The sequence below is a fragment of the Mandrillus leucophaeus genome, unplaced genomic scaffold (genome assembly GCF_000951045.1).
Source record: "Mandrillus leucophaeus isolate KB7577 unplaced genomic scaffold, Mleu.le_1.0 Scaffold1003, whole genome shotgun sequence".
Taxonomy (NCBI): domain Eukaryota; kingdom Metazoa; phylum Chordata; class Mammalia; order Primates; family Cercopithecidae; genus Mandrillus; species Mandrillus leucophaeus.
Window position 1 is genome coordinate 557,976 of NW_012098133.1, and position 17,444 is coordinate 575,419.

A 17,444-nucleotide genomic window follows, 5' to 3' on the forward strand; every position below is an offset into this window, starting at 1 on the left:
TAATTTAAAAAAAATAATAAATCTTGAATAACATCAAATATCCTAGTCACTATTTGAATTTCCCCAATTAGGTCATTTTTCAAACACTAGTTTGTTCAAATCACAATTCCAAATATAGTCCACTGTACTGATATTCTCAATTTTCATTTAAACTATAGGTTTCCCTTCCTTTTTTTTTTTTTTTTTTTTTTGAGACAGAGTATTGCTCTGTCGCAAGCAGAGCAAGACTTACAACCTCCGCCTCCCGAGTTCAAGCAATGCTCCTGCCTCAGCCTCTCAAGTAGCTGGGATTACAGGTGCACACCACCACGCCCGGCTAATTTTTGTAGTTTAAATAGAGACGGGGTTTCATCATGTTGGCCAGGCTAGTCTCGAACTCCTGACCTTGTGATTTGCCTGCCTCGGCCTCCCAAAGTGCTGGGATTACAGGCATGAGCCACTGCACCTCTTTTTCTTTTATCCATATTATTGATACTAAAAAAAAAAATTTTGAAGAAACCATTTGTTTGACCTGTAGAGTTTCCCACAACATGAAATTTGATGGTTGCATCCATTGGAGCTGTTCTACTAGAGATCTGTATTTTTATGTAAGGTCCCCCAGATTTAAAATGTTGAGCTAGCCAAGTGAAACATTTTATCTTTGGATTTGACTTAACTTGAGGGCCACCATTTTGTAACTTCTATGTTCAGTTTATCTGCAAGAGGAAAAATGCACCTGGCTGGCAGTGGTGGCTCACACCTGTAATCCCAGCACTTTGGGAGACCCAGGTGGGTGGATCACGAGGTCAGCAGTTCAAGACCAGCCTGGCCAATATGGTGAAACCCTGTCTCTACTAAAAATACAAAAATTAGCTGAGTGTGGTGGCGGGCACCTGTAATCCCAGCTACTCAGGAGGCTGAGGCAGAAGAATCACTTGAATCTGGAAACTGGAGGTTGCAGCGAGCTAAGATTATGTCATTGCACTCAAGCCTGGGTGACAGAGTGAGACTTCGTCTCAAAAAAAAAAAAGCACCAGGAATTAAGTCACAAAAACTTCAGATTAATTTTGCTACTTGCAGAAGAAATAGAATACATCCCCCCATCCATATTTTTCTCAATTCAATTAACATTCTGGAATTATTAGGGCTAAATTTGTGCCCACCGAGGTACTAGACTTGGACACATGGTTGTTATATATGTAGAAGGATCAAACAGAGCCTTTCCCCAAACATACATCAGATTATGTCTGTCAAGGTATCTCTGCTTTATCATAGAGTTTCCAATTCTTTCTTCGTGGGAAAGGAGTTTGTACAGGGACTGAGTTAACTGGGGGTAATGGGTTTGTACGCCCTAGAGTTGGTGCAGAGTTTGCTGCTGTTGATTTTGCTTGTGTTTAGATTATGCCATTCATCCAGTGCTTCAGTCTGAAGAGATTTTTAAGGTCCATCCTTGATGCAGAAAGCATTATGTATGGTTTTCTTTCAATAATACAAAATAAATCTTTCATTTTTATTGAGTCCATTTTTCTTAGAGAAAGAGTGTGTATATGTCTATAGAGATTTATACTAAAATGTTAACTTATCTTTGAGGAATTTTCATCAGCTGTAATAGCTTAAATTTCTAGGGATCAAAAAGATTTATTTACTCAATAAGCATTTTACATGCTCAACTCTTCACTAAGCATACTAATATTAAACACTAAAAATTTGTGAGGAATTTGAGGCAATTTTGTTTTTTCTCTTTTTTCTCCCTCTCCTAGCTGGATATGAACCTGAATGAGGAGAAACAGCAACCTTTGAGGGAGAAGGACATCATCATCAAGAGGGAGATGGTGTCCCAGTACTTGTACACTTCTAAGGCTGTGAGTCCTGGGGCAGGTACCCATGACATGGGAGACTGTGCCCTTGTCTTGGACCTGTTTTTTTTTTTTTTTTTTTTGCCAATTTTATGTAACATTTTATGTCTGCATCAATTCGGTTTCATTATATTATATAAGCCTATTCACTTTTTACTCTCTTACTTAGTTGCCATGCTTACATACTTTTTGCCTGGTTAAATTTTCATGAAGTATGTAAATATAGGGAATGGGATAGGCAGTTCTAAGTCTCACATATTTTGGTGGTATGCGAGATGGGTATCTGCCCTGATAAACGTGGCCTGACGTGGTGTCTCACTGCTATAATCTCAGCACTTTGGGAGGCTGAGGCAGAAGGATCGCTGGAGCCCAGGAGTTCGAAATCAGCCTGGGCAACGTAGTAAGACCTTGTCTCTACTAAAAATAAAAAATAAAAATAAAATATAAACTCTATTGACTAATGCTAGTCCCTAATTTATGACTGGGTCCACCATTACTAATCTCTGTCTCTGCCCCCTGTCCAGGGCATGAGCCAGAAGGAGAGCTCTAAGTCTGCCATGATGTATATTCAGGAGTTGAGGTCAGGCTTGCGGGATATGCCTCTGCTCAGCTGCCTGGAGTCCCTTCGTGTGTCTCTTAACAACAACCCCGTCAGGTGAGGATTCTGAGGAGGTAACAGGAGTAGGAGCCGAATGTTGGATTTCACTGGTGGTGATTGACGAGCAAAGGAGCCGGGGAAGTATGAGAATAGTCTGAATTGGGAGTAGAAAGTTGTCAGGATAAACTTTGTTTGGCAAATAAGTGTTTATTAATTTGATATTGCTTTGCCTTTCTCTGTTCCCTACAGTTGGGTGCAAACATTTGGTGCTGAAGGCTTGGCCTCCTTATTGGACATTCTTAAACGACTTCATGATGAGAAAGAAGAGACTGCTGGGTGAGGATTTCCAAGTCTTTGCAACTTCACGTTGGAGAGTCACAGGGGACTTTGCTGTTTGCTCTGAAGTAGAAAGTAGAGTTAAATGTAAAGTCGTGGGCTAGGGGAATGTACTCTTAACTGAGAAGGGGTTTATCATAGTGGTGACTAGAGGATGAATGATGATTATAGATATAGGAAAGGGAGGAGGAACTTAAATTTCATGTTGGATAACTCTAATATATACCATATAATACTATTAGTCTCCCAGCACTGGTTCTTTTTCAATCTGGAAATAAAATCTGATTTAGTGCTGCCCTGTAATCTGGTCTGGGTAATATCTATTTGGAAGTCTTATAGTATACTTGGAACTAGTATTGTGGCATTCTTCAAGATTGGAATAATTTAGGTATACCTTGGACTCTCTTAGGCTACCTTGAAGCCAGCCTGAAGCAGAGTACTTCTGGAATCTTTCTGAAACAAAATAATACATGGCCAAGACCTGCATATATCTTCTCAGACTTGAAACCTCTAGTAGTGAGGCAAGCAGCAGTAGATGGGATGTTATCCTGATAGAATTTAGCACTCAGGAGCCTAGGGAGAGTTAAAAGGAAGGTTTTAATTTAATACTTAATTCTTGGATTACAAGAGGATCAGCCAGATTTTTTGACGGTGAAGATCCCTTTTCAGTTATCTATTTTCTTCAGTGTTTCTGGGCAAAGTGCTATTTCCTAAAATTTTACTCATCTACTAGATGGGGCTATTATTCCTAAGAATCTTGTTTGCAAGATTTAAAATGGGAAAGGGGTAGAGAATAAAGGGACCTCACCTCACTAATTATGTCTTCTATGTACAGGAGTTACGATAGCCGGAACAAGCATGAGATTATTCGCTGCTTGAAAGCTTTTATGAACAACAAGGTGAGATTTTTCCCATTCTCATTCCAAACCCCATCTGGACGCCTGTTCTTTCTCTTCTGTTGGCAAACCCGAAAGAGAAACTAGGAATATGAGGTTCAGGACTTCTGGCTTTCTCTTTTAGTATCATAACTGTTTTTCATTGCCACGTATACATGCTTCTATGGATATTTTTTTCTCAGTTCTAACTTCTGTTTCAGAGGACAGGCTCAATGTCGTTTCTCTTTCTTTACTTTCTTTTTTTTTGTTTGTTTGTTTTTTGAGATGGAGTCTTGCTCTGTCACCCAGGCTGGAGTGCTGTGGCTCAATCTCAGCTCACTGCAAGCTCCAGCTCCCGGGTTCATGCCATTCTCCTGCGTCAGCCTCCCAAGTAACTGGGACTGCAGGCACCCACCACCATGCCCGGCTATTTTTTTATTTTTTATTTTTAGTAGAGACGGGGCTTCACCGTGTTAGCCAGGATGGTCTCGATCTCCTGACCTTGTGATCCATCTGCCTTGGCCTCCCAAAGTGCTGGGATTAGTTGGGATTACAGGCGTGAGCCACGGTGCCCGGCCTCTCTTTCTTTACTTTCTTTTGCTAATTCTTGAATTTCCTGACCTGTAGTTACTGTTTTTGCAATATTTGCTTTATTTCCTGTTTCTTTTTTCTTCTAGACTGGTGCTCCATTTTTATCTTCTTCTTGTCTGTTTAGTAATTCAACCCAGGGAGCCCACAATCATGTGCCTCTGAGGACAAATCTCTCTCGTTGTTTAATTTTGTTGTAATTAACTTATTCCATTGGATTAGGAGGAAGAGAATTAACAAGAAACATATAAACCAAAGACTTTTATTCTTGGAAGACATCTAATTCTGTTGTACCTCCTAGAAAATTAGTTTGGTATGTTCATCTCTAAGTATATTGGGAAAAGTATTCTACCCCTGTATTAGTTTTCTAGTGTACCACAAAATTAGGTGTCTTAACAGAAATTTATTATCTCACAATTCTAGAAAGGCTAGAATTTCAAAATCCAAGGTATCAGCAGGATTGGTTCTTTCTGAAGCTGTGTATGATAATATGTTCCATACCCCTCCTAGTTTCTGGTAGCTTGCTGGCAATCCTTGGCACTCCTTATCTTGTAGATGCATCATCCTGATTTCTGCCTATGTGATCACATGGTGTTCTCCCTCTGTATGTATCTGTATCCAAATTTCTTCTTTTTATAAGGACACTGGCCATATTGGATTAAGGACCCATTCTACCCCAGTATGACTTCATTGTAGCTTGACTAATTATATTTGCAATGAGTATATTTCCAGATGAGGTTACATTTTGTTACTGGGGGTTGGGACTTCAACACTGGAATTTAAGAGGACACCATTCAACCCATAACAACCCAACCCCTAAACTTGTCCCCAGTTAGATGCTATCATCTTTCAGACTCCTTTCTTTGTTCTTGGCCCTACCAGTTTGGAATCAAGACCATGCTGGAGACAGAAGAAGGAATCCTACTGCTGGTCAGAGCCATGGATCCTGCTGTTCCCAACATGATGATTGATGCAGCTAAGCTGCTTTCTGCTCTTTGTATTCTGCCGCAGCCAGAGGACATGTATGTGACTAGAATCATTTTTCTTCTCCATTTTCAATTTTATCATTTTCTCTTAGTTTAGAGGACAATTGAGTTGGTTGGGTATCCCGTCGGTCATAAATACTAGGTAAGATTGTGTTTCTTCCCAGAAGAGAACACTAAGAATCTTAACATTTAAGAACAATTCCAAAGTGATGGGTGCTATCCTGAATGTTCCACTGGTTATCAGAGGTATAGCAAAATGTCTCCCATATCACCATTAATGTCTGTATTGTCTAGGATGAGGGTTTCTTTTTACTATTCTTTTTTTTTTTTTTAAATTCAGAAGTGACACAATGTTATTTTTAAAATTCAAACAATATAGAAGTATATAAAGTAAAATTTAACCGCCTCATCCCTTTGCCAAATCCTGTTCTGCAGAGGCAATGACTGTTAATGGCATGGAATAGTCTCATAGAAAGTTTTCTAAGCATGGACAAACATATTGCATTCCCTTGATTCTAGACATCTGCTACCACAAAAGATAGTATCTTAAGAGCTGAGGAATGACACTTATGCCTATAAAACCAACTGCATATATAGGATAGATTTTTATTATTGAAGAGGGATTTGGTTTAACGAAAGCTTAATCATTCTTTTCAACCTCTTTCTTTTTAATAATAGATGTTGGACATTTCTTCTATGTCCATACTTACAGATCTACCTTATTATCTTTAGTGGCTATTTAGTATTCCGTATACATGTATGTATGACCTATAATTTATTTAACAATTTCCCTGTTGCTGGACTTACAGATTTTTTTTTTTTTCTTTCTTTTGAGACGGAGCCTCGCTCTGTTCCCCAGGCTGGAGTGCAGTGGCGCGATCTTGGCTCATTGCAAGCTCTTCCTCCCGGGTTCAAGTGATTCTCCTGCCTCAGCCTCCCAAGTAGCTGGGACTACAGGAGTCCGCCACCAGGCCTGGCTAATTTTTGTATTTTTAGTAGAGATGGGGTTTCTTCACATTGGCCAGGCTGATCTCGAACTCCTGACCTTGTGATCTGCCTGCTTCGGCCTCCCAAAGTGTTGGAATTACAGGCGTGAGCCACCGTGCCTAGCCAACTTACAGATATTTTTTAAAGCAGATTTCTGTATCTGTTCTAGGTGATCGTTTTTACAAATGATACTGCAGTGAACATCCTTGTGCATATCTTCTTTCACATTTATGCACGTATATTGGATACATTTCTAGAAGTAGACTATATGTTACATGCATGAGAAATTGATTAGTACTGTAAAATGTCCCTCCAAAAGTTGTATCAGTTTATACTTCATGCAACAGGGCACTTGATTTGGTATTTATGGATAGAAGCCTAGGGATGGATTGTAGGGAATGCATTTCCCTGAAGAGATGGTCCTTAGCTTTCAGCAGTTTCTGGAAACTGAGTGGTGACAATAATAATGTGAGAAATCTGGAACACTAATAATGTCCTGTTTCCTAAGTGGTCTGTGCCCCTGTGTAATCTACTAATTTGTGTTAGAGTACCTGGAAAGTTCTCTCCATTTCCTTTCTCTTGGGCAGGAATGAAAGGGTTTTGGAGGCAATGACAGAAAGAGCTGAGATGGATGAAGTGGAACGTTTCCAGCCATTACTGGATGGATTAAAAAGTGGGACCACTATTGCATTGAAGGCATGTATAGCCCCTGAAACTGGGCCCGATAATAGAATTCAAGATGGACAGACAAATCCATTTGACCTTTTAATAAAATACATGGAGTGACTCCCAACTATATATTTTACATTTCAGAATCTGTTATGAAGGGAAAATGATGAACCTTCTTTCTAAGAAGGTAAAGAATGAACTGTTTTCCTCATTATGAGATGGAAAAAGGCATGATATATATTTACAATCTAGGAAAACCGAGACCTACAATAACATACTGTCAAATCCTTGGAATCCATTTAGAGTTTTAGGCTCTCCAGTTCTGTACTCAAACCAGGTCTCATTGCTATAGTAGAAAAGTCATTTTTAGAGTTTTTGTACTGTGTCTTTCAGGTTGTATTTGGGGACCTAAGAATGCATGTAAAGAAAATGGATTCTTGATCTCCAGGAGTTAGCATTGACATAGCTGCTGAATTTTCTTATTTTAGGTTGGATGCCTACAGCTGATCAATGCTCTCATCACACCAGCTGAGGAACTTGACTTCCGAGTTCACATCAGAAGTGAACTGATGCGCTTGGGGCTACATCAGGTGTTGCAAGTAAGATATTACACTTCATTAGAAAGGCTAGACTGGTTCCTTCCTGCTCTACAGCTCCAGTCATCCCTGGGATAATTCTGGTTTTCAATTAAAAACCAGGTTGAAAAGCTTAGGTTTCTAACCACAGAGGATACTTTTGGGTTTCCCTAACTTCTACTTTTGTTGATAGGACCTTCGAGAGATTGAAAACGAAGATATGAGAGTGCAACTAAATGTGTTTGATGAACAAGGGGAAGAGGATTCCTATGACCTGAAGGGACGGCTGGATGACATTCGCATGGAGATGGAATATCCTTTTACTGACTAGGTTCAAGACAGATGAGACATTCATTGTATTTAGTTCCCTGATCCCTGTGTGGAATGGTTTGGGAGATGATGACTCAGAACAGAGCATCGGTCTTATGTGTCTTCTCATTAAATAAGGCAGATGTATTTTTATTGCTGCTGGCTTTACTTACCTTATCATAGACCAGGGAAGTCAGTAAAGGTGATCTGAGGGTTGTTGAGCATGGAAGCCATCAAAATCTGTAAGCTTCCTAGAATGTGATAGCTTAGCTTACTAAGATGTAGAACTGGCTTTTAGAGATGTTTGAACTGACAGAGGGAGTAATTTAGTTACCTGTTAATATTTTCAATAAGTGACTTTGAGGCAGTTACCTCTTAGTTTCTGTCTACTGCCTGATCTTCAAGGCAGTTACTTACTAGGAAACCTCTGTGTGTATAGTACCACCCAACTCACTGGTCCCTTGACTAAAGAACGTTTTAGAGAGCTTAAAGTTTCTGGTGATGTTTACAGGAAGAACAGCCAGTAGAATGGAAGTAGTGTCTTGCTACTTTTCCCTAGCTTTTTCAAGAGTTAAATAAGCCACCTGTCAAACATAATTTCTACATATTTGCTTTCCTTAGCCTATTCCCCTTTTCCACTGACTTTAATGAAGTCTTTCAGATTCTCTTAAACACAGTGAAGGATTCAAAGGCAGAGCCACACTTCCTTTCCATCCTGCAACACTTACTCTTGGTCCGAAATGACTATGAGGCCAGGTAAGATGGTGTGCTTATGGGAAGTTTTGAATTCGAGCCTTAGTGGAGAGAGTGAGTTCCTTAAATTCAAAGTTTGTTCTATAAAGGGAGAAAGTAAAAAAGACCCAAGATTAGGGTTCATTAGTCACAGAAATAAAGGAAGTTGTCTTATTTCTTTAATCCAACTCAAAGACATCCCTATGGAAGAGGTCACAGTGTATAAGGTGAAATGCCCTTCTGTTTTTGGAGGGCAGTAGGTAAATAGGATGAAGATGATAGCAAAGAGAAGTGGCAATTTAAAATTCTTTCTAGTTTCCTAGAAGTATAGATTTAGCAATAGCACTATCCATCACAGGAAGGATCAAACCCAAATTTTTAGATGGGAAAGTGTTGGCACTAGGAGCAGATGGCAAGAAGTTTTGATTATCTGAAGTAGATGGGGTAGGGTAGCTGATGTGGAAAAAGGAGTTTTCTTAGCATGGCAGTGATACTTGTATTAACTTTACAAAAATTTTTCCAGGTCTCTTAGTTGTCAAAGCAGTTTTCTTGGTCCTGAATACTTCTGAAAATTATATTTTGATTTTCCTTTGGTGACCCTGTTTTATTCTCTTGTAGACCTCAGTACTATAAGTTGATTGAAGAATGTATTTCCCAGATAGTTCTGCACAAGAATGGGGCTGATCCTGACTTCAAGTGCCGTCACCTCCAGATTGAGATTGAGGGATTAATTGGTAAGCATACTCTTCTATCTGTCTCTCCCAAGTATTGCTTCTTCCTTTCATTTTGCATCTTGTTTCAGTGAAAATGTCAGAGAAGACACCTTTCCAGTCCCCAGATACTTCCATTTTTGTCGTTTCTTAGGTTTAATAACCAGCATTTTTGCTAGGAATCTATAGGTCTTTAGTTTATTTTTACATAAAACACACACCAGCACCTTTTGCAGGAACTCCTGGTGGTCTCAGAGAGTCAAAAGTATCACTCATAGGCATTCTTCATGCCACCCAGCATGGTGGCCTTACCACACACTCAGATTACATGTTGAACTTAACCGAAAGTTTCATGTCTTTGTCTAGTGCAGAACATTAAGAAAGATAATAAAAATGATCAAAAAGACTGTTCTTTGGAAGGGCTTAGGTATGAAATAAATAGACCAAGAGAATTAGGAGCTTTACTTACTGACTCTTCTTCTTTTCAGATCAAATGATTGATAAGACAAAGGTGGAGAAATCTGAAGCCAAAGCTGCAGAGCTGGAAAAGCAGGTGCATATGAGAGACCAAAAACATGTGTTTGAGTATATCTTTCTTTGAGCATTATTGTTTTCCTGATCTGTGAGACAGTTTTTTTTCTGTGGTATTTTGGAAGCGTTTAGCACCCAATAGTGTAGTGCCCAGGGGAAACCTTTCCAGTGTAGGTTAGTCATTGGAGAAAATGATATGGATGTCTTCATGAGGAGCTCTAGTGGCGGGCTCGCAGTTCTTGGGCTACTGGGCGGGAAAAGAAAGACAGATGATACTCATATAATAGTAATGGCACTCTCAGGTTTGCTTGGCATTTTAGGCCTCTTACGCTTAGAACAATAGGAGCTAGGGTCCTTAGAACAGTAGAACTAGAGGATGTCAGAGTTATCTTTTTCTCTTCAGTTGTTAAGAACTCTTATTGTGGTTAATAGGGTTTTGATCCTAGAGAATATTGGGATTGTACTATCATGACTGTCCTATTTAAATACCTTTAAAATCTTATTATTTGTTTTTAACTATAAAAATAGGGAATCTATGGAAATGAACCGATTCCCCTCTCCTTTAACCTTGATTGTTTTATTTTCATTTTTATTTCTATTTTTTTGAGACAGAGTCTCACTCTGTCATCCAGGCTGGAGTGCAGTGGCGTGATCTTGGCTCACCGCAACCTCTATCTCCCGGGTTCAAGCTATTCTTCTGCCTCAGCCTCCCAAGTAACTGGGATTACAGGCGCCCACCATCATGCCGGGCTAATTTTTGTATTTTTGGTAGAGGTGAGGTTTCACCATGTTGGGCAGGCTGGTCTCGAACTCCTGACCTCAGGTGATCCACCTGCCTCGGCCTCCCAAAGTGCTGGGATTACAGATGTGAGCTACCGTGCACAGCCAGACCTTGATTTTAAGATCAGAATCATGGTGCTTTTTTCCCCAAGCATGGCCTGGATTTGTGAGCTCTGTAGATCAAGTATTGGCCCAGAACTGGAGATGGTAGGAGGAGGGGATTCCAGCACCCCCAGGCAAAAGAGGAGGTGGGGGGAATTATGGGTAATAATACTGTGCTGCTTACTGAGATGGAGAGCTTGCTGGGAGCCTGATGCGTTTTTTCTCTAGCTGGACTCAGAGTTAACAGCCCGACATGAGCTACAGGTGGAAATGAAAAAGCTGGAAAGTGACTTTGAGCAGAAGCTTCAAGATCTTCAGGGAGAAAAGGATGCACTGCATTCTGAAAAGCAACAAATTGCCACAGAGAAACAGGACCTGGAAGCAGAGGTGTCCCAGCTCACAGGAGAGGTAATGCCTGAGCAGGGAAGGCAGAGTGACCTGTAATCTCTGGATGCACATGACTTGGAACAGGAGTCAGTCATCTTACTCCTAAGGAGGGTTCAGCTACTAATAGATAGTCTAGTTACATGGTGCATATTTTAAAAATAATATACTGGTTTTTGGTTTGTGTTGAGGGTAAGTAATACATAAGACAGAAAATCTGGAAAATACAGAAAAACACTAAGAGTAAAGTAAGTTGCATTACCACCCAGAAATAAAGGTAATAAGTCTTCTAATAAATTAGGAATAAAAACTAAACTGTTAAAAATTGGCTAATTTCCTGTTACTTTAATCATCTCTGCACAGATTTATCCTTATATACTCTCTCTGCAGTAGTAAATACTTAAATGATCTTTAAATCAAGTATCTGATAACTTGATTACTTGTGTGGTTATATAATCATCTGTATAGCACATATATTAGTTATATAACTAGAACGTTTGATTTACTTGACTTTGCATTTTCTAATCAAGGGAGAGTTTAACATAAAAGTTGAAATCGTCATCTTAATACAAAGCATACAAAGCATGTTGAACTAAGAACATGAAGACCTGAATTCTAGTTTTGGCTCTGCTGCTAAGCAGTGTGACTTTAGGTGATCATATCATTTCTCTGACTCCTCAGTTCCTCCATTTGTAACATGAGAAGTTTGGATTAAGTCATTTGTTAGGTTCCTTCCAGGCCCAGTAGTCCCTGAAGTGGGGTGAGAAGTACTCACATTGATGTTATTTCTGTAGGTTGCCAAGCTGACAAAGGAACTGGAAGATGCCAAGAAAGAAATGGCTTCCCTCTCTGCGGCGGCTATTACTGTAGCTCCTTCTGTTCCTAGTAGTGCTGCTGCTCCCCCGGCCCCTCCTTTACCTGGTGACTCTGGCACTATTATTCCGCCACCACCTGCTCCTGGGGATAGTGCCACTCCTCCTCCTCCTCCTCCTCCTCCTCCACCTCCTTTGATTGGGAGTGTTTGCATCTCCTCAACCCCTTCTTTACCTGGAGGTACTGCTATCCCTCCACCCCCTCCTTTGCCTGAGGGTGCTAGCATCCCTCCACCCCCTCCTTTGCCTGGGGATGTTGGCATCCCTCCACCCCCTCCTTTGCCTGGGGATGCTGGAATCCCCCCTCCACCTCCTCCCTTGCCAGGAGGAGCAGGAATGCCACCTCCTCCTCCCCCTCTTCCTGGTGGTCCTGGAATCCCTCCACCTCCTCCATTTCCTGGAGGCCCTGGCATTCCTCCACCTCCACCCGGAATGGGTATGCCTCCACCTCCCCCATTTGGATTTGGAGCTTCTGCAGCCCCAGTTCTGCCATTTGGATTAACCCCCAAAAAGCTTTATAAGCCAGAGGTGCAGCTCAGGAGGCCAAACTGGTCCAAGGTAAGAGTTTCTGTCTATTTCTTCACCAGTCAACCTTGAGAAACAGTTTCAGTTTTCTACTTTGTATTTTGTGCATGGATGGGCTGCGCCTTCCTTAGGGCTTACATCTTTCTGTCTTCAAGTTTCACTCATGCTTATGTTTATTCAGCAGATATTAGGCATCTTCTTTATTCCATACATCACCATGGAGAGTTCTATGAACCCTGTACTCTGAATTTAATCTTAACTAAACTTATACTTAATGTTTTTTGCCTTTTCTCTGAGACTTTGAATACCATGGTAACACACGGTTTGATAATAATCATTCACTAGTCTGCAAACTACTGATAATTGTGCTGATCCCAAAGTCATGGATTTATGAATCCACTCTCCTACCCCAATTCCACAGGATGTGAGTTACACAGGCCATTTTTTTTTTTTTTTTGAGATGGGAGTCTCGCTCTGTTGCCCAGGCTGGAGTGCAGTGGCACAGTGTCTGCTCACTGCAACCTCAGCCTGCCGAGTAGCTGGGATTATAGGCGTGTGCCACCATGCCCGGCTAATTTTTGTATTTTTAGTAGAGACAGGGTTTCACCATGTTGGTCAGGCTGCTCTCGAACTCCTGAACTTGTGATACGCCCACCTTGGCCTCCCAGAGTACTGGGATTACAGGTGTGAGCCACCACGCCTGGCCTACACAGGCCATATTTGCATGCACAGTATTGTTCCCATGATGTGTTTGAGATGCCTGTGATTCTGAGTTAGCCTTTTGCTTCTAGAAACCAAGTTAATATAAAGGACCTTAGGGATTTGCTCATAAAATGAGCAAATTTGGCACAGTTAGCCAAACTGGTGGGAAAAATATGATGATGAGCAAAACTTCTCTGAAATAAAGACTTAATGCTTATGAAGCTAGAGGATATGGAGTTAGGAGGAGGATACATAGTATATATGAATCTAGTTCTTGAATAATCACCAATTAACAAATAAACTGGAAGTATCCTCTCCTAATCCCACTGCAGCTATTCTGTGCCTCAAGTTAGTCTTATTTTAGTGAGACATTGCTGATAATCAGCCAGCCACCTATTTTACAGCCTTATCCATTTTCTAGGATGAAAAGTACAGGGCTCAGTTTACTAATTCTTAACACCCTGCCTTTATCCACAGCTTGTGGCTGAGGACCTCTCCCAGGACTGCTTCTGGACAAAGGTGAAGGAGGACCGCTTTGAGAACAATGAACTTTTTGCCAAACTTACCCTTACCTTTTCTGCCCAGACCAAGAGTGAGTACCTTCCTCTTTCATGCAAAGGTCCAGTGTAGGGCTTAGAATATTTTTTCATTAGGTTTCCTATTCCCTTCCTTTCCCTGGGTGAGGATAGAAAGGGTACGTTGGATGGAAGACCGATGGGTTTTCCCATTCAAAAGAAAGAAAATATGTTTTATATTAAATATTATGGAGTTACTTGGTTTGGGAAAGAGAACTGTTGTATGTAGGTATTTCGTATCAGTATAACTTGTAGGGATATGAGATTAAAGTGACAGAGCTTGATTTGGGCCCGTTTTGATGATACTTTTGAACAGATTCTGTCATTGCCTTAACGTGCAATTTCCAGTTCTAAGTACATAATTAATAAGGGTTGGATAGAGTCTTAACAGTTTGGGTGGCTGAGTGACTGTCTATAGTAACAAAGAACCATATGTGATTCCCTTTCTTCCATTTCTTTCCAATATTGGATGCCTTCTCTCTCCTGGCACTTTGCTCCTGCAGCTTCCAAAGGTAAGAATACAAAAGAGCCTTTTAGTTTGGTCTCTTGAATATTAGAGAAAAAGATGAAATAGATATAAAGGAATTTCTAGTTAGAAAACTGAGACCAGAGATTGAGGGTTGACTTGTCTTTGCTAGGTGTTTTTTGTTTTTTGGTTTTTTGGGGTTTTTTTCCTCCCCTGGAGTTCAAAAGGACCAATAGCTTTGGCATTAACTATTAGGGAAGAAAGTTTGTTTCACATTAAACTACAACATACTTAATCTCTTTAGAAGGTGAGGGACAATGTAGGTAATAATACTGTTACCTTACATTTGTGCTGTTTTACAATTTTCATAGTGCCTTAACATATATTACCCTATTTGATATGCAAAGAAGCCTTATGAGACAGGCAGGATGTGTATTATCTCCATTCTGTAGCATATATAGACTCTGAACAGTTAGGTAGCTTTCCCAAGGTTATGTGATCAGAACCAGGAGTCTTGACTTCTGGTCCATTTTTTTCTATATAAATTCTTGCTTTTGTTTTTTAGCCTTCATATGTTTCCTTTTAGTTTAGAAGAGCTGATCTACCTTGCTCTCTTCTTTCTTCACTTCCTAATTCTTGTGGTTTTGTGCTGCCTTGTGATAGCGTACTTGTAGTTACTTCTCCTGAGAGAGATAGTATTTAAAAGATCTTGTCATGTATAATGATAATTATAACCCAATAATTTCATATTTTCATCTTCTTCCAGCAGTTTTGTTTGTTTAGAGACTTACTATGACCCTAGTGATGAAAATTAAGTGCAACTTTGGAGCATTTATTTTCCCTGCCTCCCCCTAGTCAGTTAGTACTTTTACAGGCAATTCTTATTTTTTCCTTAAGTGATCTGATGGAAGCACCTTGTTCTAATAAGGAGTCTAACAGATTTCAAGGTGCCTTGATGGCCCCTAGTTGCATATGAGTGTGTGTGTGTATCTAGGAGTATGAGACCATAATGCTCAGATCTGTCTTGTTGCCCTGTCATTCAGGTCAAAATGGCCTTTTCTTCTAAGAAAACTGTCACCTTCCGTGCCAAAGTCCAGCCTACGGGATTAATTCCACTCTCTTAATTAAAATATTGTGATGGTAACCACATATACTGTATTAGTGTATCAATAAAGACTAGTTGACAAAGTCAAAATTAAATGATTTTCTAATTTGTAAGTTCACGGAATCCCTATGTTGGCCTCTGGCATAAGTTTCTTTCTTGAGTCTGGGCTCTGCACTCTTAGTGCTATTGCAAATGAATACTGACTGGGCCTCTTTTCTCCCCCCACCCCAATCCCCATCCTTTTATTCTGTGCATTTGTATTCCTATTAATTCTAGTTGGGTTTTATACAGTTTAGTGGTCTTCCTTGGCATTATATTCTCATTGTGAATTGGGAATATAGTAGTATTTTTAAAAATACCAAAGTGGCCCCCTTATTCACAAAAGGCCAATAAAAAGAAAACTTTAGTAAAAGATCTTTGTGCTTCTTATTTAGAGTTTAGATTTATGTCAGATAAGGAATTTCAAACTCTCAAAAATTGCAAGCACTCAGAAGACCCAGATCTCAGTATCACAGCAAGTATACTTTACTTCCAGTGCTTTAAACATCTCTAGTATTTATATTTCAGAAAAAGATCTTCATCCTTACTACTATTTTTTTTTTTACTTCTGAGAGAGAGTCTCGCTCTGTCACCCAGGCTGGAGTGCAGTGGTGTGATCGTGGCTCACTGCAGCCTTCACCTGCCAGGTTAAGTGATTCTCCTGCGTCAGCCTCCCAAGTAGCTGGGATTACAGGCACCGACCATCATGTCCAGCCAATTTTTTTTATTTTTGTAGAGATGGGGTTTCACCATGTTGGGCAGGCTGGTCTTGAACTCCTGACCTCAGGTGATCTGCCCACCTCAGCCTCCCAAAGTGCTGGGATTACAGGCGTGAGCCACCACATCCGGCCATCCTTACTACTTTTTAAAAGTAATTCTTGAATACTGAATTGAATATTGAACCAGTTCAGTTTGAATACTGAAGCCAGTGTCAGTTACCAAGTCTGTCATTCATAGTCTTGATATTGATGATATAATTAAATGATAGATAACTACTCTATCAACCTTGTAAATATTTCATCTTCCAGATGAAGTAGTGACATAGATTAAATAACTTTTTCCAAACTGTATAAAAAGTGTCAGAGCCAGAATTCAGACCCTAAAGAGTGACTCCAAAGTCCTTGCTCGAGCCTTCTACTTCTCAGAAGTGTGTATGTACTTGCCCTACGAGTCTCTGAAAGCTTAGATCCGGACAAAAGCTGCAAGAAAGGGGATATACTGCCTTCAGGAACCACTTCATTCACTCAGACACCAATGTCCTTGAATTGGCAGCGACTGAGTAGAAAAAAGGGAACAATAATAGATTAGGGAAAGTAAGTGAGATACTAGATATTTAGGGTTATAAAAGAGAAAGCATATTCTGACTATATTCAACTCTAGCAGAACTAATCCAGTTGAAGAAATAAGACATGTTTATCTAGTAGAAGCACTGCTTAGATGATTTCAGTCCAGGTGGTTGCCAGTGTTGATGAAGCTATTTGGACACTAGGTTTTCATCATATTGCATTATTTCCTCTCTTGCTTGCTAAACACAACTCTGCTATTTGTTAAGCATGCCTGTATCCCCCTTATATAAAACCTTCAGTATACCTAAAACCTTCAGTATACCTACTGGCCCCTCCAAGAATGGGCATTGAAGAAAGCACCTGCCTCATTCTGCACATCTGCTTCCTGTAGTGAAAAGTCTCTTGTTACTGCTTCATTATGGTTCAAGAATATGTGTGCCTTTTTACAAGAGAAGAGCTGAGAGACAGGAACTGGTCCCAGAATTTTATACTCCAGATTCTTTTACACAATATTTCTCTTTTAAGGATTAGTGTCTTGTTTCTGAAGGCTTTGTTTCCCATAAATGAAGAATTTACTTACTCAGTTAACTTATTCCCTGCCAGGGAATATTTTGAATTTACTTTTGATAGGCAGTGCCATAAAACTTCTAGTCCTTTTTCACATTCTCACTTTCCTTATAGTGATCAGCAGGGAGTCTTTTATCATGGACTCTTTGTTGACTCTTTTTGAATTTCTTGGAAACATGTCCAGTAGTTAAATTTCTGTTTTTGTTGTTGTTGTTTCATTTTCTCCAAGCGAGCATTTTCATTGCTATAGTAGCCTTAGGCAGCTCATTATTTGTATGTACAAGATAAACTAGTTTTTCATTTTGTATTT

General features: G+C 40.0%; 1 protein-coding gene across 2 annotated transcripts in view; it reads left to right on the plus strand.

Moving 5' to 3' along the window:
* DIAPH1 (diaphanous-related formin 1) overlaps positions 1-17,444 on the plus strand; it is a 105,102-nt gene that overhangs the window by 33,689 nt on the left and 53,969 nt on the right. For both annotated transcript variants that reach the window (XM_011973815.1, XM_011973822.1), the window contains 15 exons: positions 1,740-1,841; positions 2,360-2,490; positions 2,683-2,769; positions 3,605-3,668; positions 5,115-5,254; positions 6,793-6,901; positions 7,363-7,473; positions 7,643-7,761; positions 8,398-8,514; positions 9,109-9,224; positions 9,689-9,753; positions 10,842-11,021; positions 11,792-12,427; positions 13,574-13,688; positions 14,175-14,183. In XM_011973815.1, coding sequence (XP_011829205.1) covers positions 1,740-1,841; positions 2,360-2,490; positions 2,683-2,769; positions 3,605-3,668; positions 5,115-5,254; positions 6,793-6,901; positions 7,363-7,473; positions 7,643-7,761; positions 8,398-8,514; positions 9,109-9,224; positions 9,689-9,753; positions 10,842-11,021; positions 11,792-12,427; positions 13,574-13,688; positions 14,175-14,183 — 2,101 coding nt within the window. The remainder of the gene's footprint in view (positions 1-1,739; positions 1,842-2,359; positions 2,491-2,682; positions 2,770-3,604; positions 3,669-5,114; positions 5,255-6,792; positions 6,902-7,362; positions 7,474-7,642; positions 7,762-8,397; positions 8,515-9,108; positions 9,225-9,688; positions 9,754-10,841; positions 11,022-11,791; positions 12,428-13,573; positions 13,689-14,174; positions 14,184-17,444) is intronic.